The sequence below is a fragment of the Pogoniulus pusillus genome, chromosome 1 (assembly GCF_015220805.1).
Source record: "Pogoniulus pusillus isolate bPogPus1 chromosome 1, bPogPus1.pri, whole genome shotgun sequence".
Taxonomy (NCBI): domain Eukaryota; kingdom Metazoa; phylum Chordata; class Aves; order Piciformes; family Lybiidae; genus Pogoniulus; species Pogoniulus pusillus.
This window is the reverse complement of record NC_087264.1, coordinates 33,210,771-33,232,816: the sequence shown is the minus strand read 5'-3', so window position 1 is coordinate 33,232,816 and position 22,046 is coordinate 33,210,771. Positions and strand designations below refer to the sequence as shown.

General features: G+C 40.1%; 1 protein-coding gene across 5 annotated transcripts in view; it reads left to right on the top strand.

Moving 5' to 3' along the window:
* The first annotated feature begins 5,110 nt into the window (after positions 1-5,110).
* CDIN1 (CDAN1 interacting nuclease 1) overlaps positions 5,111-22,046 on the top strand; it is a 149,206-nt gene continuing 132,270 nt past the window's right edge. The window contains exon 1 of one of the 5 annotated variants that reach the window (XM_064147972.1): positions 5,111-5,483. In XM_064147972.1, the coding sequence (XP_064004042.1) occupies positions 5,128-5,483 (356 nt within the window). In that variant the 5' untranslated portion in view covers positions 5,111-5,127. The remainder of the gene's footprint in view (positions 5,484-22,046) is intronic. The other 4 variants (XM_064147975.1, XM_064147985.1, XM_064147964.1 and 1 more) reach the window with 4 other exon arrangements.

Sequence of the window (22,046 nt, the reverse complement as noted above, 5' to 3'; positions counted from 1 at the left end):
AAGAACAGAGAAGAAAATATGAAAATCCTGTCAGAAAAATGACTTGGCATCATAGAACCATAAAATTGTCAGGGTTGGAAGAGACCTCAAGGATCATCCAGTTCCATCCCCACTGCCATGGGCAGGAACACTTTACATTAGATCAGGTTGCTCAAAGCCCCATCCAGCCTGGCCTTAAAGACCTCCGAGGCTTCCATCACCTCCCTGGGCAACCTGTCCCAGTGTCTCATCACCCTTATGGTGAAGATTGTTTTCCTAACATCCAGTCTGAATCTACTCACTTCTAGTTTTGCTCCATTACCCTTAGTCCTATTACTACCTGACACCATAAAAAGTCCCTCACCAGCTTTCCTGTAGGCTCCCTTCAGACACTGGAACACCACACTAAGTCCTGCTCAGAGCTGTCTCTTCTCCAGACTGAACAGCCCCAGCTCTCTCAGTCTGTCTTCAGTCTGACTTACAGGAAAGGACTGAACTCGCTGGGCCTGTACACACTACCAAACAAAACTGGGAGAAGAGGATCAGCACTGCAATAATTCTGAAAGCAGTCCAAAAGCCAGTCATTTATCATTCTCCTCTTCCTAAAATGTACACAGAGGAAAGTAAGTGGTTTCCATTTTCTATCTGTAGGCTTTGAATTGAAGAACAGAAATATGATTACCAAGCTGAAGTGAAGTCAATTACTGTAATGTTACCAATGGAGACTATGAAATCCTCATTATGGGGGTTTACAATAACACATCAGAAATATTTTCATATGAGACAGAGCAGCTATATTCAACACCATCAAACATCTAATCTGGTTGACTACACAACAATCATTAAAATGGTATTACAGTTCTTTAATGGTGAAAATACTTAATACGTGATGAGAAGTTAGAATCCTCAAGCAATAAAGCCTCAAGAATTGTAGAATATAATCAGGGAAAGAAACCTCAGGTATTGAATACAACTCCCTTGGTGTAAGGTGACAATAGAAATTTCACTAGTAGAAAAGAAACCAAAACAAACCAATCTTCATCTACTTCTATGTCCCTCCCAGAAGCATATCCCCTAAAAATTGCTACACGCTGAAGAGCTCCAGACTACAAATAATACAGCCCTAATTTTCAGCTCGGATAATCATACACAACTCCCACTGAAGCCAAACAGCACCGGTGAGTCATCTTCAGCTGCACAGGCAAACCTTTGCTGCTTTCTTTTCATTGTGTGGGAATCAAAGGAGGTGGACAAGGGAAAAAAAAAAAAAAAAAAAAAAAAAAAAAAAAAAAAAAAAAAAAAAAAACGACCACAAGACCACACAACCCTACAAATATAAGTTTCTGTTGTTAGAGACTGGAGTTAGCATTAATCTGTTGTCTCTTTCACGATTCATGCTTAGGCAGAATTTGTTCCTCTTTCACAGATTCTGTTAGAAAGCATAGAATCATAGAATCAGTCAGGGTTGGAAGGGACCACAAGGACCAGCTAGTTCCAAACCCCCTGCCATGGACAGAGACACCCTACCCTAGATCAGGCTGACCAGAGCCTCATCCAGCCTGGCCTTAAACACCTCCAGGGATGAGGCCTCAACAACCTCCCTGGACAACCCATTCCAGGCTCTCACCACTCTCATGCCAAACAACTTTCTCCTCACGTCCGGCCTGAACCTACCCATCTCCAGCTTTGCTCCGTTCCCCCTAGTGCTGTCACTCCCTGATAGCCTGAAAAGTCCCTCCCCAGCTTTTCTGTAGGCCCCCTTCAGATACTGAAAGGCCACAGTAAGGTCACCTGGGAGCCTCCTCTTCTCCAGACTGAACAGCCTCAACCCTTTCAGTCTATCCTCATAGGAAGGGTGCTCATCCCAGTGGCACTTCTCTGGACACACTCCAGCACATCCACATCCTTTTTGTAATGGGGGCCCCAGAACTGGACGCAGTGCCCCAGGTGGGGTCTCACCAGAGCAGAGTAGAAAGCAATAAAGCCCAACAGCAGAGCTGCTTTCACCTTCCGTTTACCTTTCAAACTGAAATGCTTTTAGCTACAAGAAAAGTGAAACAGACTAACGAATTAGCAAGGTTGGATGTGGCACTTGGTGCCATGGTCTAGCCTTGGGCACTGTGGTAAAGGGTTGGACTTGATGATCTGTGAGGTCTCTTCCAACCTTGGTGATACTGTGATACTGTGATGTTTCCAACAAGTTAATGAAAACAATCAGACAATTCAGCAGAGCCTCCCTGTCTCTCAACAATGCTTGGGCAATATACTGCAGAGTACAAAATCCTTGTATTTAGCAAAAATAAAAAAGAGATACTGGGAACAATACATTCTATCACAAAGTGTGGGGTGGTTTCTTTTAATTTCACTGGAATAGTCATATGTTAAATGGCTTAATTTTAATATATTCACGTTGCAACATTACTGTTCCAGTGTCAAACACTGAGAAATTTGGGAATTATACTCTCCATTTTGGTCTACAACCTTGCTTCAGTTCTGTTCATTTGTATTACAAATTGGTTCTTAAATTCTAATCTTTCCCTCCTCTGTCCTGCATACACAGAAAAGAGCACACCTCTTCAGTACTTCCTTTAAGCCTTTAAACTGACAGTTTGGCCTCAGTTACTCCTTATTCCATGCTGTCCTCTTCATGTATACAATGAATATTCTTACTTCTGTAATGGAGCTCATCACCACAGTAGTTTATTGCACAAGCATTATCATGAAGATGTATACTAGCAAATGTATTTCCAATACATCTTCTCCTCTGTCATGAAGGACATGGACCTGATTAAGCAGGTCCAGAAGAGAGCCATGAAAATGATCAGGGGCTTGAAACACCTCTGCTATGAGGGCAGACTGAGGGAGCTAGGGGTGTTAAGCCTGAAGAAGAAAAGGCTCTGGGGAAATCTAACAGCAGCCTGCCAGGACCTGAAGAGGACTACAAGAAGGCTACCGAAGGACTGTTTGCAAAGGCCTGCAGGGACAAGATGAGGGCAATGGTTCAAAATGAGAAAGGAGATTTAGATTGGATGTTAAGAACAAGTTCTACATCACGAGGGTGGTGGAACACTGGAATAGGTTGATCAGGAAGGTAGCTGAGGCCCCATGATTGGAGTTATTCAAGGTCATGGTCAAGAAAGCTCTGGGCAACCTGATCTAGTGGAGGATGCTCCTGCTCACTGCAGGGGAGCTGGACTAGATGACCTTTGGAGGTCTCTTGCAACCCAAATCATTCTATGAATCCAGGATTCTACCTATTTTTTGTGTGTATATGTCAACATATAATTATATTTTTATTCAAACATGTATGTATGAGAAAAAAAAAATAAGTTTGAAAGATTTAGGCCACAATTCTTCACTGCTTTGGGCTCCCTAATGTAATTTAGCTCTCTGTGTAATCTAGGACCTGGTTTTTGAGAGCACCATGCCCAACACTCAGTTGTGGTACAACTTTCATTCCATCCCACTCCATTCCATTACATCAACAGTGCTTAGCATTTGGTGTAATGACGCCCTCAAATATAAACTTTGAGCATGACATATGCAGGACAATCATATTGCTTAATGGCTGGCACCTAATTTAGATGTCTAATTTGTGAGGTTAACCCCCCAGGGCTCTGCTACTGTCAACAAAGGGAGGTAGCTCTGCTATGTGCCCCTATTTCCCCTCCATGTGCTGGCTCTTAGACTATAAGGCTGTCCAGCAAGTTGGATTGGCAAGTTGACTTAGCCAAAAATAATATTTATAAGGTGGAAGATTTTTATGCATGTTAATTTTTCAACTGGATGACCTGATCTGTCTGACCAAGTCTGAACATGATCAGTAGCAGCAGCAGCATCAATAAAAGTGTGCAGGCATTATTCCAAAACTGGCCAGAGTAGATTGGGATGATCTCTTTAGCCAGCAGCTCATGGTACCTGGATGGCTGGCACAGAATAATGCACATGCTGTGTCACTGGGGGAAAAAAAAGCCACATGGAAAGAAAATTCCACCAAATCAGTTCTAAACTTAAGTAAAAAGTCTTTAATAGAGGCAAAGAGAGAATCTGTATTTCCTGAACAGCACTCAAATTATCTCCATTTACTTACATTCTCTTTCTATAGTCCCTGCTTCATTCACCCAAATTCTGCAGGAAGTGAGGCAGAGGTCCTACAGAGAACACTTCAATTCATCACAAAGCTCAGGGGCTTGCTCTGTGCTGTGAACAAAGGTGAAATCCCTTGAGGAAACAAGCAGAATGTGTGGTTAACGACATTTGAACACATATATAAAACCAGGCTATATTACCTTTGCATAATTGAATTTGAAATCAGAAAAGTATTTCCATATAGGTTTCTATATTTGACTACTGAGACCTTGAAAAGGTAAATCCAAACTCCAGAAATTTCATCATGTGGAGCTACAGTGAAGTCAAGTGGCAGGTTAAGAAAACGAAGGGTATGCCACTGCCTCAGCTACCAACATTGATTTTTAAATCACTCATAATTTTCGTAAAAGTCTTTTATAGCTGGTTACAGAAAATGCATAAACATGCAGCTAAGAGCCACAAAAGCTCTCCAAGTCCATTAAAAGTGACAGACCTTTAGCTGACCATAGATCAGCCCCTACACACATACGCCAGCTTCAAAATAGTGTATGAATGCAGACCTTTAAAATCACTTTCACAAGGAAATAAAGGCATGTAAAGAAAATTCTAGTGAGTGTGGTAGAAGCACAGAGAAGTAGGTTGATGGCTTCTGTGATTATGAGGAACAAATCTGAAGATGCAGAAGGAAAACAATGCCTCCCTGCCTGCCTGCCCTTTTAAATTGGTTTTCTGCTGTGTATTGATCATTTTATTGTTGTCATGTTCTTGACACTTGGTATTATGAAGCAAACCCACCGACACTTTAGGGGAAAGGAATAAAAACCGACTTGCGGTAACTGAGCATGTTGTGAATTGGCAAAACAGTCCATGCGTAGCAGCGATGTGTGGACCAACTGCTGCTGCTTTTTATTTGTTGGTCCGATACGTACTGCAGACAACCTGGTCTGTTTCACACCAGCTCCCATTTCCGCGCAAGGCGCCGCGGCCAACCCCTCACAGTCCCGCCGCTTGCGCGGCTGCGCAGAGGAACCTGCGCGCAGGCGAGCGGCGCGGCGCGGCATGGCGGCTCTCCCCGCCCTCCTCCCGCATGCACCCCCGGCCGGGCTGCGGGGCGGAGCCGGGGAAAGCGGCCTCTGCGGCGGCTCCACTTCGCCTCGGCGCCGGGTTTGGAGTGAGGAGCGTCGCGGGCTTGCGGTCCGCCCTATAGCAGCTCCTCCGCCTGTTGCCGCGGCCGCTGAGCCGCAGACGCACAGCCCACACTCCCTTGGCCCCTCCCGCGCCGCGCAGGCCCAGCGCCGCGGGGCGGTGCGAGGCATGAAGCTGACCAAAGCCCAGTACGATGAAATTGCCCAGTTCCTGGGCCACGTGCAGCCCACCCGGCAGAGCCTGCGGAAGCTGAAGGAGAGGTTCCCTAGGTAAGTGCTTCTTGCCCTTCGGCGCCGCTGCCAGGCCCCGGGCGTGGCGGGCGGTCGGGCCCCGGGCGGCGGCCTGCGAGCTCGCTGCAGGCGGGCGAGGGGCTGCAGGGGGTCACTCCGCCAGCTGCAGCCTGTGCCATGCCCCACACGGTACAACAATCACTTGAACACGCACACGGACATTGACAGCAAGCACCAGCGCGCTTCTGCTAGGAGCTGGGTAATTGTTGCTCTCTGTGACGTGAGAGATTGGCCCAAATAAAGAGCACTTCCCCAACCCCCGGCAAAGTTGCAGTGCAGTTTCTTAGATCATGAGGCTCTTAAACACCAAGCAGATTTTGCTGCCGTGAATGTAGCCTTATGGCTCAGGCCGTGCCTCTGTGGCTGAGACCAAGGGTGGAATCCAGCCTCAGAAACCACTGCTCCTGTGGCTTAGAAGGAGCTTCCCAGACCCATAACTGTGTGGTGCTGCACTCCAGGTGGAGGCTGGAACAGGGCTCGTTCTCCTGAGTGTTTGCCTCCTTGCGCCAGCTGTGCTCAGAATTGCCAAAGACATCTACAAACGACTACAGCATGGAAAAGGGGTACATGACAGGATGTGTGCCATGCACTGATCATCTTCGTTTTAGTCTTAAGTACTACAACAACAGGGATGTAAAGAACTGGTTAGGAAGTTTTACAAGTTTGGGGAAAGGATTACTAGCACCGAGTTGGACAGCAAACCAAATCAGATTCTGTGGGGCAAGGAGTTGTACTGTCTCTAAAATCACCAGAAATAACACAGGAACACTAGGATTGTTTTTTTTAATTCTGTGCTTATTGTGATGAGAGGAAGAACAAAATAAAACAAATTTGCTGCCGTGCTTCCTGAGTGGACCTTGCTAGTCTTGCCACAAGTGTGGCTGACAAAATTGAAGCAGTGTGTTGCTCACAGAGTCAACATTAACTTCAGCTGCCCAGTGAAGTGTTTTGTTTTTCAGGAAAGTGTGCAATGTGGTTAAAAGTCAAGCTGGGGGAATATTCCTGTTGCAGAGAAGAAATGCAACTAAAGCAGTACAGTTGGTTCATTGACTTGCATTGTAGGGACCCCAGCCCATCTTGCACAGTATGTCTGCAACTTGCATAAACTTTGCTGTCACAGCATATGTCTAAGGATCTTAGACTTGGATTTATCACATTGGAGCTAATGAAATTACAGGAGAGTGTCTGTGTGTATATAAGTATGCATACACACTGACATGTGCATGCATTCCAGTTTTCTAGTGTTCATACAGATCTGCCTTGAAAGAGGGTTAGAGTTAACACAGCTTTGCCAGGTCAATCACTGTGTCTAGGAAATCACTTCCAAAACAGATCCATAGGTGAAGTAAGTTTGTCAGCAAAACACAAGGCCTTTCTATTGGTGAATTTTACTTCCTAGAGTACTTCTTTGGATCCTGAAAGCCTTCAGTTTCAGAACTTCATGACTTCAGAGAAACGTTTTGGTAAATAAATGCAGGGTTATATCAGGAAAAAAAATTGACTTTTTTTTTTAATAAAGAAACTGTTTCAAGTGTGGTGAATGTTGAAAAGCAGAGATTAGCTGTGGTTACTTCCATGATTTCCTGGTGTAATGTTGTTTTGTTATGTACAATGTGAATGTCCTAAAATAATAGAAGACATCTCCAAGGCTCATCTAGTTCAACCCCCCCTGCAGTCAGCAGGGACATCCTCCACTGGATCAGGTTGCTCAGAGCATTGTCAAACATGACCTTGAGTATCTCCAGGGATGAGGCCTCAACTACTCACTGAGTAACTAATGCCAGTGTTCCACCACCCTCCTGTTTGAGGTCTTGTTTCTGACATCTTAAATCTGCTCTTCTCTCAATTCAAGCCATTGTCCCTCATCCTGCCACTACAGTCCTTTGCAAACAGTCCCTCTGCAGCCTTCTTGTAGGCCCCCTTTAGGTACTGGAATACCTCTATTAAGTCTTCCTGGAGCCTACTCTTTTCCAGGCTGAACAGCCACAGCTCTCTCAGCCTGTCCTCATAGCAGAGGTGTTCCAGCCTCCTGATCATTTTCATGGCCCTCTTCTGGACCTGCTCCATCACGTCCATGTTATTTCTGTGATAAGGGCTCCAGAGCTGGACACACTACTCCAGCTGGGATCTCACCAAAGCACAGTTGCATGGCAGAATCACCTCTCTCCATCTGCTGGCCATGTTTTTGATGCAGCCTAGGGTGCCATTTGCCTTCTAGGCTGCAGGCACACACTGTTTGCTCATGTCCAGCTTCTCATCCCCTTTTTCTGTGCTTCTTCTGAATATATTTTTTGTCCATTCTTTCCATTTCAAATAGAAACAAACTTTCTGGGCATGGAAACTTTCTGGGCATGGAAACAAAACTTTTATTTGAATGATGAATTTATATTTTTTAAAAAACTTGATTTAAGCATATTTTCCAGAGGCCTAAACCTCTCCTCTCTTTGAATGGCTCAGCAAGTGATGTGTTTTTTTTGTGTTTTGTTTATTTCTCATAACAGAGTAAATGCAGAAGTCCTTCAGAGTAAAACTTAGAAGTAGCAAAATTTGATGAGCTGGTGATTTCAAGATGCAGATAGGGAAAAAATGGGTTCCAAGGCCACAGCTTGCCTAATAACAAGCACAAATCTGTTTCAGTAGGTACGTATTATAAGGTGAAAAGCAGGCAGTCTCTATAATGCTTCTTTTGTAAAAGAGGCCAGCTGCAGAGCTTTGTAAACTTCTGTGCTATCCTAAGTGAAAAGGGAAGGCTTTTTCAGTGATGTGTTTTATAGATGTAGAGAAAGTTTCTTATAGCCCAGAACTTGGGTCATTCTCTTCTAGGTCAAGGAGACTGATTGGAATTTTTGGCTTCTACTTTTCTTTGTGAAAACCAAAATTGAACAAGCAAACCCACTCCCACTTCCTCCAACTTTGTAATTCCAGAGTCCGTCATGGCACTTACAGTGTGTTGGAGGTGTCCATAACCATGTTGTCATTGTTACATGGTAATGGTTGATGATTCCAGCTGGAATTGCTAACATCTGTAATAGCTGCTTTCACCTTGCACTTTCAGTCTTTCCCCAGGAAGAATCAGTATTCTGCTGGTAATGCAATACATGAAGTATTTCTGGTTCCTACTGCCTCATAGATCTTGAGAGTCTTTGGATTTCTGCATTAATCTGCTCAGGGTTTACTAATACTGTCTCATCTACTGGTTCCTCTCTTGTCTGTTGTGTTTCTGGAAGACAATTTACGCTTCTTATTTGTATAAAGTATCTTTCACACTTTGTTATCAGCCTGCTCTTGTTATGCAATTTCTCCCTGAAAGTAATTAGTAAGTTTCACAGAACTGTTGCCACAACTTACTCTGTATAGGTGTGCTATGTGGTGGCTGCCAGCAAGACCTGTAACTCAAAATAATTTTATAACAGGGTAATTTGTTTTTTTTTGCTATGATTGCACTCCTGAAGGTGAGTTTACTGCATCAGAAGAGTGATTTGTTAATGCCAAATAGTCAAGATTAGGCTGCTTTTAATATAGTTTACAAGTACCTTTATACAAGCATTGAGACTTATTTTAGTTTTATACTACTGTAACGTTACAGCTGACATGGGTTTAGTCTACTTGGTTTAAAATCCAAAAACAAAACAGAAATGCAGGAATCGATCTGCTGTTCTTTTCTGTCAGTGCTGCATTTTGTATTCCATGCCTGGCAATTACAGATTTATTTATTTATTTGTTTATTTAGTCTTAAGAATAAATAGTGGTTGTCTTGTAATGTGCTCATATTTAACAGCAGGATTTTTGGATGTCCTAAGCTTTATCAAAGCACTAAGCAGGATAAGTCTATTACAGTATTGAATCACTGATAAATAGTTCATTTGAGCTTCTTAATGTGCACACCACTGGATTGATAATTCTGTATGTTCTGCATTGTGCTCTTCTGAAGCCTACCACTCTTTTCTGCTTTGTTTCTCACCTGAATTTATCTACTTGCTAATAATTTATGTTTTTCATTGTAATTCCTTTATTTTGTTCTTCTGCCTTTTCTTTAGCTGTGGGCTCATGTTTTTCTGTGATACTATTCTTCTTAATGAGACCTAATTATCCACTGTAGGACTAGTAGTAATAAGTGTAAGGTATTGCAGGAAACATTACCATTTCTTTCTTCAGTGCTTGTTTTTCCCTTAAGTAGAAGTTGGAGCTTCCAACAAGTAGAATCTTCTGCATAAGAATCATCTTAGCAGTACCTTTTTATGGTGACATGATGTAGATTAGCCCTATCAACTTTTAGTTGTATTCAAAGACTATTTTAACTTGTCCAAAAAGGTCTAGGTCTAGTTCTAGATTCTAGTATCTCAGTTTACTTATTTCTATGGGAAAAAAAAACCCAGCCTATTAAAAATTTCAGTTCTTCTGCATATGGCAGGATACAAGGTTCACATGGTTTCTCTCCAGACACTTTTCATGAAGCTTCTTACCAGTAGAACATGACTGACAAATTATTGGACCCTTCTCAAATCTACATATTTTGCTGGTTTTCTTCATATCCAATTCTGATTTAATATTGTAGTTTCTTTGGTTGAGTCTTCCTCTGGTCTCTACCAGGTTTTCTAAAAATATAAGGCTTGCTTACTCAGTTCATTATGATGCTATCTTGTTTTTTTTCTTCTTCATTTTTTTTCTGGTTTGGTTCTGTTCCATGTCTTTGATTTCCTTCCACTACATTGTGATTGAATTGGGGATTCCAGGAACTTCCTAAGAGTAGAGATTGGCTCAGTAGCTTTGCATCATTTAGGCACTCCAAAAAATATGCTTTTTTTGGAAATGAATTGCAATAAATGCAACATATTAAAACTAACCATATAATTAAATATAAATGTAATGTGCAAGGTAATTATGTCAGCACTGTGCTAATATTGTTCCCTTTGGAAAGATGTTTTTGCTGTTTGAGCCCTTCGTGGGAAATGTACTGTGAGATGGTACATCTTTGATAGGCTAAAGCAGAGGGCAGTACAGGTTTTCTCTTCTTGCAGAAGTGCCAGTGAACAAGCCTTAATGAACTTATACATGGATGGAAGTGGTATATTTTGTTTTAAAAATGACCTTAAATTGGAAGGATGCTAATCCTCCCCTTAAGTACAAAGTACTGCATGACAGGAATTACCTAAATTAGCATATACCTCTGAGGACCTTTGTCTTTTCCATTATTTGTTAGATAAAACATAAGATGCTCACTTTAAATCTAGCTATTGATAGAAGTGAGACCTTTCAGAATAGAAAATGTAGATTTGCTCAGTTTTGGGGCTCTCCAATACCAACAAACAGTATTTAGATAGAAACTGCCTACACTGATGTGTAAACTCTAGGTCTTCAGGACATAGAAGCCTTCATGTTTCATTTGGAAAGAAAAGGAGAAGGGTTTTTTTGAGTTGTTTGGTATTTTCTGTTAACTACAAACCAGATAGCATGTACAAGCATGTGTCAACATGAAAGTTAATTTTCAGGTAAGTCCATTGTAATTTTCTCTTATATTTTTTATGAGTGTAATCATCTTCTTCCTTACAAGAATTCTCCCATATCTTGTCCATCTAAGCAAAATGCAAAGTTAGTCTTAAAATTTTGCTTGACATCTGCAACCAAAATTCAGATTGTGCTTTCTGAATTCCTGAGCACTGATAAGTCTCTTCCTTCTCTTTTAACCTTTTCCCCTTCCAGTATGGGAAGTGCTACCATATGGGAGTACAGTTCATTTTATTAAAAAATAAAATAAATCACCCAGAACAGACATACTACATTTGTGAAATTCATTTTGGCTAGGTAAAGGGAAAGCCTTTTTTGCTGTGAGGAATTTATACAAACCACTTAGAAGCCAATCTTATATCCTTTGAAGATTTAATGGTGAAATACAATGATTGGAGAGAGCCTCTTAACTAGATGTGGAAATTAGTTCCCTATAATTTGAAAATGTGTTCTGAGTCTGTTGTAGCTGTATGTTAGATGCTTTTGTTTAATACAGAAGAAAGAGAGAAAAAGACAGAAGAGAAGAAGGGTCAAAGAGAAAAATACAGACAAGAGGGGGAAAAAGAGAAGAGGAAAAGACAAAAAGGAAAAAAAAAAAGAAAGAAAAAAAGATATGAGAAAAGCTTAAAAGGAACAAAGAGAAAGAAGAATAAGAAGAAAGAGACCCAAAAAATGGAGCTAGAAAGAACATCCTTTTCTATGTCAAGGCTAGAGAAGTTGTCATGGTCACAGTGTACTTTACTCTGTTGCTTCATGAAGTTTAATTTGATTGTATTTTTGCCTCCCAAGTTCCCTGGCTGTGCTGATCACCAGCAGCACAGGGATAGAAGTCTTGTGGCACTGGTTGGGTTTCTTTTTCCAAAGTATTGCATTGTAAAGCAAGTTTGGTGTCATCAGACAGGCCAACAGATGTCTGTAGATTTAAGGGCAAGATTATGGAGGTCGTTAAAGAAGGATGAAGTGGAAGTTTTAACACTGACCATATGTGCGGTTTAATTGACTTGTGGATTTTAGGATACCGTTATATTCCTGTTGCTTGTGCTTACAGACTATGATGATAAAAATGGTAATTCCAGGTTGTATTTCACAAGCAGTTCCATACCATATCATTCTTCTGAAGCCTGCAAACAAGTCTAGGGTAGAGTTTTATGAGCAGAGGGGATTTGCTACATCAGAGGGGAAAATATTTTATTCACGCGTTAGTTTTTTTGGACAATCATATTTTGGTCTATATTACAATGGCACGATAAATTGCTGAATACACTGTCTGCTGAATATGACCTCACCATGAAAAATTTGATGCATTAGAGTAGGAAAGGTTGGAATATATCAACCTTAGCTGACAAGGAACTTTGAATTTTGACCTAACGCAGATGACCCTTGTGTGCAATAAAAGCGAGTTTAATCTCCAGGTCAAGGTTGAGGTGAATGGTAGGGCAATGTGCATTGGCTTGTGCTAGCTATGGCTGGATCACACCTAGCAAGCAAAGAAATCCAAGGTCTTTGCATTTCAGAGTAACTAAATGCTTATTTACCTAAAGTTTACTCCTATCTGTTACACTGTCTTCAAAACTGGTATTGGCATTAACTGTACAGCAGCTGTGGACTAACTCATTTGAACCTTGGTGTTTCAGTAAGTAGAGTTTTAGGTAGATCCTGCTCCTACAGATCATTGAATAGGTAAGCTAACTAAAATGTCTGCTCCTAGCATGCAGAATAAAGATTGTAAAGTATACTGCCTTGCCCTGAAAAGGGAGAAATGTAGAGGCTTTATTTCTTTGACAGCTAACCTGTCTTTGGAACATTGGGAATTTATTCCAAAGTGGCTTATGCTTTTTAAGTGAGCTCTGATATGTTTCACTAGGCAAATACAAAAAAAAAAAGGGGGGGGGGTCTTTCTGAGCACTGACTTGGTGTTGAAGGTATTTGATCAAAGAAGCTAAGTTACAAAATGTTTTGTGAGTTGTCTAGGTTGCATAATAAAGACATATAGATGATTTTAAATAAAAGATTGCCATGTTTTATAATGGTCACAAGCAAAAAACTGTCTTTTTAACTGGCTTGTGTTCCAGGAGTGCTGTTTTGCTAACATGCTAAGTGCCTATCCTGAATATGCAGGTAAGAGTGGTAGTGGAAGGAGGGGAAAGGAGAGAGTTCTCTTTAAATCAGCCAGGGAAGGAAAGAAAGGAAAAAAAAAAGTTTGAGACTAATGGAAAGAACCTCTACTCCTTTAATAGAGCCTGCAAAATATATTCTCCAGGACTGATCAGCTCTGAAGGCTCTAGAGGTTTGATGATTGGAATGGCAGGAAATCACGCTTTCAGGACATAAGGAATTGACTGGGCCATCCATCATTTGTTAGCATGCACTGAAACACTGGGTTTGTGTGCAGAGCTCTGTGATTTAGTAAATACTTGGGAGATGAATAGAGCTTACACACAAGGGAAGATATTGCTGTCCTTCAGCAGCCTTAGACACAGATCCCTGCTGAGAAGGCCGTCTGACAGCAGCTCATCAGTAACTGGCCTGTCACAGTCAGTGATGCCCACCAGCCATCCCCAGTATATTAAATGCATTTTTAATATCTGCTTCAGTAGATTTAATGAAGAAAATTTAGTTTCTGTAGTCTGATTATTGCTTCCTCAAGTGTTGTGAAGCACTTCCAAGAAAGGAGCTGTGCTGATACCTGAAGGAGTTGATTGAAAATGAAAGTGAAACAGGATGCAGACAGGGGTATTAGTATCCAAACAGTTTCCTTAAAGTGAAATGAAAATGTTTGGGAAAAGCAGTGTTAGGAAACAATTGAACCTCCTGCAGAGGTACCTTATGCAGCAGGCTGTACAGCAGCAGAGATGCAGCGCTGGTAAAGGAGTGTGCACAGTGGTTCTGTTTTGTATGGCTGGGGTTGCTGAAAGCCATACCTGTCTTTTCTACACTTTCAGTACTTGAATCACTCTTCTGTCCAGTGTTCACAGTTTTGAAGGGGAGGTAGCTGTGAAAGGAAGAACTAGAACAAGATCACATTTTTAATAACTAACAGAGATTTTGTGTTGGTTTTAGCATTTTTATAAGGGATAGAGTTGGCCAAACATCAATGTAGTGTTTCACAATGTTATTTAAACTAATCTAGGACACAATAAAGCACAAACAAACAAACAAAAAAAAACCCACAACCAAAAAAAAGCCTTCTGCCATTTTTCTAACTTAGGCTGGTTGAGTGTTGTTAAATACTGACATTCTGCTTGTAAGGGCTGTATGCGATGATTTTTTTTTTTAGCTTTGTAGCAAATGGCAAGATCCATTGTGTCCATGTGTAAAGATAAACTTCATTGTTTGAATTTCTTGGGAACTTTAGGGGGAAATTCTGTTTGCATAAAGGCAAATATGTTTGGTTTAGTTTTCTAACCACATTCAGTGATTATGATAACTCCAGCAAGATAAACACCTCAGTTTTCTTGCAAACATCTATCTGAAACATTCACTTCTTGAGCTTTCCCCCCCCCCAGGAATCCACCCTGTGTTCACAGAAAACAAGTGCCAAATGAGACCTATAAATTTGGTTCTTAGATGTGTCAAACCAGTATTGTATTAAATGCACATTACTCTAAAAATTTAAGATGTGTCCTAAACACTTAGATTTTAAAAGCACATGACAAAATTAAATAATACATTTTCTTGTTAGCATCTGTTTGCTGTCATTGTTGGCAGGACCTATGATTTATTACTTATATTAATGACTACAACCGTTTTTGTCCTGATATATGCCCCCATGGCTTATGACATCACTTAATAAAATAACATGTGTGCAATTTTTTAAATTGTTATTCCTTTAAGTTCTTGTCTGTTTGCAATGTGAAAGGCTCAGAAGCTTCTGTTGTGTAAAATAGTGGTAAGGATGAATTGCTGTAAGAATATAGAATACCATAACTGTTCCTAATAAAACTGTCCTGCTACGCAATCCTTCTAGAGGATTTTTGCTACAAAAAAATCCAACATCATTTCAAGAGGAGTGGGACAATCCAGCTCTGTTTTCTTCAGATCCAGTAGTGGTTAATAGCTTTGATCATTTGTTTGTTTGACTAATTTATATCATACCAGTAGATCCCAAACTCCCATTGGCACATTGAGATTTCACACTCTATCCTTACTTTTCAGCTTGTATTTCATGGGGTCCTTGTTGTCTACAGACTTAAAATGAAGGATTCAAGTAAATTAACTTCTTGACAGCAGGCTTAAATTTGCCAAATGGGAATCTGTGGCTGTTGTGGGGAAAAACGTTTTGGTTTGTGAACCCCTTAGGTTGAAAACTTTTGTCAGCCATGAAAAGTATTTTCATCAACCTAATAGTTTCTTTTTATACATGTTTTTGAGAATTCTAGAATCCATAGTGTTTTGGAGGCAGTAGTGATATGAATGGGATAAATTGTCTCTTACACTGCACACTCTAGGATATCCAGTAGCCTGATTGATAGTGAGAGTCTCATTGCTTTATGGTGGAGATTTCTTGAACTTCAGTCCCCTGTTTTGTCCTTCTCATGCCAATGAAATACTTCAGCAAATGTCGCTGTCCATCCAAACTGGCAAAATAGCTTCAGGTGAGGATGTGGTTCTGAAGAGGACTTCTTCTGTTTGCATGTCTGTATCTAGGCCTGCAAAGTCTTGGAAGCATTTGATAGCATCAATTCCCAGATGCCCCTGGAAGCATCAATACTGAGTAAAAACGTCCAATGGTAGCATGCATTATTCTTCCACAGAGAGCAGAAAGTTGTCACATATTGAGTGAGACCCAAGTGATAGCAACTGGCTCTTATGTCATTCTGTCTGAAACTGTTTGAAAGTAATATAAAAAGCATGACCAAAGAGGCACTGCTTGCTTTTGTGACTAAGATAAAGGGTCTTTCAGAGTTCCTCAGTGCTGAGAACACAGGTAGCAGTAAAGACACGATGTATGTGTGGTTGGCTAGGTAATGGTCAGAACTTCATCATATCAGTCCACGATGGATACTGATAACAGAATCACAGAATTAACCAGGTTGGAAAAGGCCTTCTAGATCATTGAGTCCAACCAAAACTGTCCAATTCTTCACTGCATTTCTTCTGTGGAATGCAGAAGCACATTATGAGGTTAAAACTGGTGCAGAGGATGGCAACTAATAGCCAGAATGTGAGCATAGGTTCCTGTAGATGGAAAGGCTGTTGAACATAAGCCATCTCCAGCATTAATATACACATTGTCAGTGCAACTGGCCTTCAGTTTTCAACACAACAAAGTGTCATTCCAGACAAGTATGTCATCTTTGATACACAAATATGAAGAGATAAAAACAACTCTCAAACTAGGCTTGGGGTTCTTACAATGCTTTAAAATTTGCTTTGAGCAAATTGGTGCTCCAGTAGGCCAAGCAAGTTCCATTCCAAATACAGTGTTTAATGCCCTCATTGCAGTGAGTTATATAGCAGAGGAATATGTTTGCTTTTATCCTATCCTATTATTATTATTATGAGAATTTCATTATTGGCCAAGAAGAAAGTTTGGACTATGTCTTTTTATGTATGTGGTTTGTATTGGGTTCCTTTGACATCAGCAGCCACTATTCACAAGCTTCCTGCTTATATTTTTTGTTTTAATCTCCTGCTTAGACACAGACCTTGCCAGGGTCTTACATGTTATTATTTTCATGAGTTTGAGGTTTTGGATAAAGAATTTTGTCCATCTCTCTATAGGTGCTTGCCATTCTAGCATTTTGAATCTCAATAATTAAAATATATTATGCTAGTATTCCAGCCATTGTGTAGAAGTGAACAGATTTCTGTGTGGACAGGTTTGGGTTAGTCAACACTTATAACATTGTTTGCTTGATTTTGTTATTGTCGTTCTTAGTTCTTCAGTCTCTTTATCAAGGATATGTGTAAATCTCATTGGAACTTTGCATTAGTGGGTCAGGATGTTTGCTGAAATAACCAGTTCAAAGTTATTAGAATAAGCAGTGGAAAGCACTGTGCTTAGTTTAATGTGCTTCTAATATTAAATGCAAGTGAAAGGGTATCTAGACATAGAGCAATTTGTTATATTTTAGGGTATCAAGCAGTAGCTGTGTAAACCTTACCCTCGTAATTTTGCGAGTTCCACTTTATCATGGAGCTGTAAAAGGTAATCAAAATAAATCATGGAAGATGAAGAAACATTTTCTAGGGCTTTCTGTGTGCCTTCAGAAGTGGAGCTTGATCCATGAAATTTTAGTAAGCATATTAAATAATACAATATGATGTGCAACGTGTCAGGTCTGATAAATTATTTTGTATAGGACATTTATACAACATATGGCGAGCTGCTATGTGAACAGCTTAATGACTAAATTATGTTAATCTTTCTTGCCATATTTACTTTTCATTTAAAATAATTTTTTAAAAATTAAAAAAAGAAAAAAGGCATTTTCAAATTCTTATTTTCCTATTTTGATGATGGGTAGATATAAGAAAGGTGTAGGTCATCTCCAAGAAGCCGTGACAGTGATCCAAGGTTCCTCAGCTGTGCAGTGTACATAACACAGATGTTGGGAGAGTCATCTGTCAGCTATGCCTCTCCTATGGAGTTAAAGTTCTAGGGGGAAAAGAATTCGACACAGTGCTGTCACTGTTACATTTTCACAATAGAAGAGCATGCAAATATTCAACCTCCTGCTTAGCAGTAGTGCCCTGTCTAATGTCTGTGCTGGTTAGAATAAAAAAATAGTGGGTGCATCTAGGGCTCATAGATCTGACAAAGGTCATGCTATGCTGGGCATTTGAATTGGAAATTGTCTGGACTTAGATTTTATAAAGCTCCCACTGTTGTCGGGGAAAATTTCAGCAGGGTTTTGTCCCTAGAGAGGCCTCTTAGGCCCTTTTCTGTCTTATGAATGAATTTAGATGTGAGGGTTTCTCCTGCCTTAAAACTGTTAAGTTCATTTTGCATACATCCCCAGAGAGAAAAACTGGCAGATGCTTTTGTCTTGGAAGTGTTTAAAAGAAAACTGCAGAAGAGGAACAAGGGAGAGAAGGGGCCCTGTGTGGAGTCCCAGAACATTTTGGAAATAGCCAATATGCAGTTTTCATCAGTGCTAAGGCGGGGCGCAATATGGTGCCTGTAGCTCGCTGGGGAATATGAATGTTGATTAAGCATACTCCCAGGCTTTGAAATCCTGAAAGCGGTGTCAGAATAATGGATGTTGAGCAAATGTCAAGCATTTGTTAATTTCTCTGTTATTTGGAGTTTATCTACCATGATCAATCAAATAAACTAGTGCTTCTCTGTTGTGGCATGTGTCATTGATATGGTGATTAGGTGGCTAGAGAGGCCTTCTGCCTTTTTGTTGTTGTTGGTTGGTCTGTATTTTTTTTTTTAATCCAGGTAACAGATTACATATGGGCAGCCATAACTTTAAACATTTGCTTGCATTTGGTTTAGTGGAAAGGGCTGCATTAATAAAAACAAATATATATACTGACAGAAAAAACAATTTGTGTAGCTGCTGTGCTAAAAATTAAACTTGTGCCATTTTTTTCCGGTCTTGTCCTAAAAGATTCACTGTTGTCGGGAAGGAGAAATTGCTCCTAAGTGACAATTCAGAGAAGAAACTTCTGCTTCAAAGGACAAGTTTCAAAACAAAGCCTATCCACCTTAAATTACTATTAATGTATGGCTTAGCTCCCTTCTTCCTTCTGAATCTTTTTGCTTCTATAAACTAGGTCTCAGCATCTCTGTTTTTGATTTGGACAGATAGCCTTTGGTTAAAAGTAGGAGTGACTCTGGTCCTGACATATATCAGACAAGTTGTGAGTTACTAAAATGCAGAAATGCAAACAAGTCCAGTTCAGAATCTCCATCTTCTCAATTTCAACTGTCTTCTGATGTCCTAGTTCTGCTAATTCTCCACTCTTAGATTTTAGGTAACATAGAGAGGTGTGATGTTTAAATGCGAAGAGCAAGGCAAAAGGCGCTGTAGCCTTTGCTGCTTTAATATATAAAGACTTTCAAAGGATAGGGTCGGGATGCTTTGTGCCAGACCTTTTTGAAAGCTTCCTGAAGGATATTGCCAGTCAAATTTCACTGAATTCCAGTGAAGTTTAGTTACATACTTTCCTTTTTTTGAACAGAGTATCAGTGAGTCATGCCACATGTCTTGGTGCATGTCAAGGTTATCTTCAGTTTATCTTAACATAGATCAGATGTTTGATTTTTGAACTAGTTTTCCTTCTCCCTTGACTTCCACACTTACTTATCAAGGCCCTGGTGTGTGCCCATTTTGCCAAGACTGGGCAAATTTTTGTGCTTAATGAAGGTGATAAATCCTCACAGGGTGAGTGTCAGGAGGATGGAGGCAGTTCAGTGGTGCCCAGTAACAGGACAAGAGGTAATGGGTACAGACTTAAACATGAAGAGGAGCTTCTTTATGTTGAGGGTGGTGGAGCACTGGAACAGCCTACCCAGAGAGGTGGTGGCATCTTCATCTCTGGAGTCAAAGTTTACTTGAATGCCATCCTGTGCAACCTGCTCTGGCAGGGCGTTGCCCTAGTTGGTCTCTGGAGGTCCCTTCCAACCTCTATCATTCTGTGGTTCTCCGATGCTGTGTGGTGGACCTATTGACTGTTTACATTGGAGATTATTCAGTTCATGGAGTAAGATTTCTCCCAGAAATCCAACCTTTTCCGTGGCACTGCAGGAAACAAAGCATATGGTCATTGCATAGCATTTCAGAGCACTGCAAGAAGGCTTCTGGAAGGAGGAGGAAGGGAAATAAAAATCCTGTTGGTAAGAGTGGAAAAGAAGGTTAGAGAAGTTTTAGAATAAAATAGTGCAATACCATGATCACCACTTGTCAGATGCAACCTTCCTATTGTCTGCCAGTTGTAGGTAGGCAGCTTCTTTTAAAGACCACTAGTAAAAATGAACATCTGGGTTTGTTCCTTAGTGTGTTCCTGCCATCCTTCCAATGGCAAGTAAGTAGTGGAATTAAATTAGTTAGTAAAAAGGAACATCTGGGTTTCTTTCTTAGTGTGTTTCTGCCCTCCTTCCAATGGGAAGTAGTGGAATTAAATTAGTTTATTCCCTCAATGGCACAGTAAGTGATACCCCCGGGGCAGCCAGTAGGCTCTGTAAATATCTACAGATATGGTACAATAACTGAAGACACAAGGCAAAGTACTGCACTGTCAGCTAGGTAGAGAGGAAAGAATTATTCTGGTGTTTTTCTTTTGTCTTCTAATTACAAGTAGCTTTAAAATGAAACTTGGAAACTATAAGCACTGTTTAGGGCTTAAGACTAAGGTTCCCAAGGGGACTAGCTACAAATAGATTAATTTCTGACCTGAGATCTTTATGGTTCCCAAAATGGAATTTACTTTAAACTATTCTTCGGCATCATCCATGTTTGATAGAGATAAAATTCCTTAAATTATATCCTGTATGGAAAACATTAATAAGATCCTGACTTGTTTATGGCATTAACAATTTTGATTGGATTTCTGGAAGCTTTTATTTTTTTGACTTAAGGTGTTCATTTTTTACCCCGGAGATAGCTATGCAACAGTATGTGTGCTTGACATGTGATGCATGCAAATGCTAAATACAGTAGCAGCATGAGGCAAGTGTCATTAACAGTAATTTATGTAATGAAAGCCACCTGGCTGTCTTTGTAATTAATTGCTTGTAAATAATAAATTTAAATATAATTTATAGTTTTCTAAATTTGATTATATATTTTTAGGAGCAAATTGTTTAAGGGTGTTTGGGGATGATTTAGTTTCAAATTGGCAGTGGTATGCTTTTTACAGATTCATTCTTTACCATAAAATGACCAGACTAATTAATTTTAAATTGCCATTCCTTCATTAAAAAATAGTTTTCTAAAATTGAAATTAAACATCTAGTTTATCCAGAACAACATAGGTTTGAAGGTGGGGGGGAAATACACTATTGGAGTCTGAAAAACTTCTCTTGACAAGGTATTCTACAACCTGATTCTTTTCCTAGGGGGAAAGGAACAGTAGCATGGTAGATTTATCTAAACAAAATTAAGATGAACACAAAATTAATTTATCAAATATTTCTTTTCAGTAGTAACCTCCTAAGTAAGGTTACCAGTGTATAGGCCTTGGCCCTAGGATAAGAAAGGTGAGGGATAAATCCTTGGTAGTAGCATCTTTGCCTGAACTGCTTGTAGAGATCCGTTGCTGTTGCAGCCTAGGGGCATCTTCACTCAACTATCACCAAGTAACTACAACTTTTTTGTGTTTTTGTGTAGTGGTCCAGCACTTAGACTGTGGTGCTAAGAGAGTTCCAACTTGCAAATGTGTTTTCTTTATAATCTTAACTGAAGTAGATTGAAATGAAATGTGAGTGATGCATAGCTAAGAGCAGACAGAGAACATGCAAAGGTTTTGCTTTCTTCTCTCAATCTCTGGTATGCTGCTTTGTGCTGCTGCTTTGGGATGTATTTACCGACTCTTGTCTGAATATTAGGAAGCTGTTCTGATAAGTAACTTGGAGGAGTTGAGGACAAGGACATAGTAAATCATCTACTTAGGTTAGCCTCCAGCTTTGCTTTTTTAAATTTAATTTTCTGATAAGTTTGTTGGTAGAGTTAAGAGGAGACTTTCAGAGGATAACAGAGGATGGAGATGTGGAGGACAAATACTAAGACAAAGTATATGTGGGATATCAGTTTCTTTTGTCAGTGGACTCTTAGTAGGATACCAGAGAAGTCTTAATATGTGTAAGGTGAAAAGATTTAGTAGCCATTGAAGCTCAATGTCAGAATATTTGAGATTTTTGCCACTGACATTGTATTTTACTTATGTATTGCATCTCAAAATATTTTTCTGCTTGCAAATCAAACCTTACAGAGGAGCTTTATGGTTTTGTAGAAAAGACATTACTGGAGACATCAGTGAAAGAATATTTACTTACAAAAGCCTCTGCGTCATTTTGGCATTTAAGTAGGTTTCAACTGTTTGCGCTGTTTAACTCTGGAAAGAAAAAAATACCAGAACAATCAT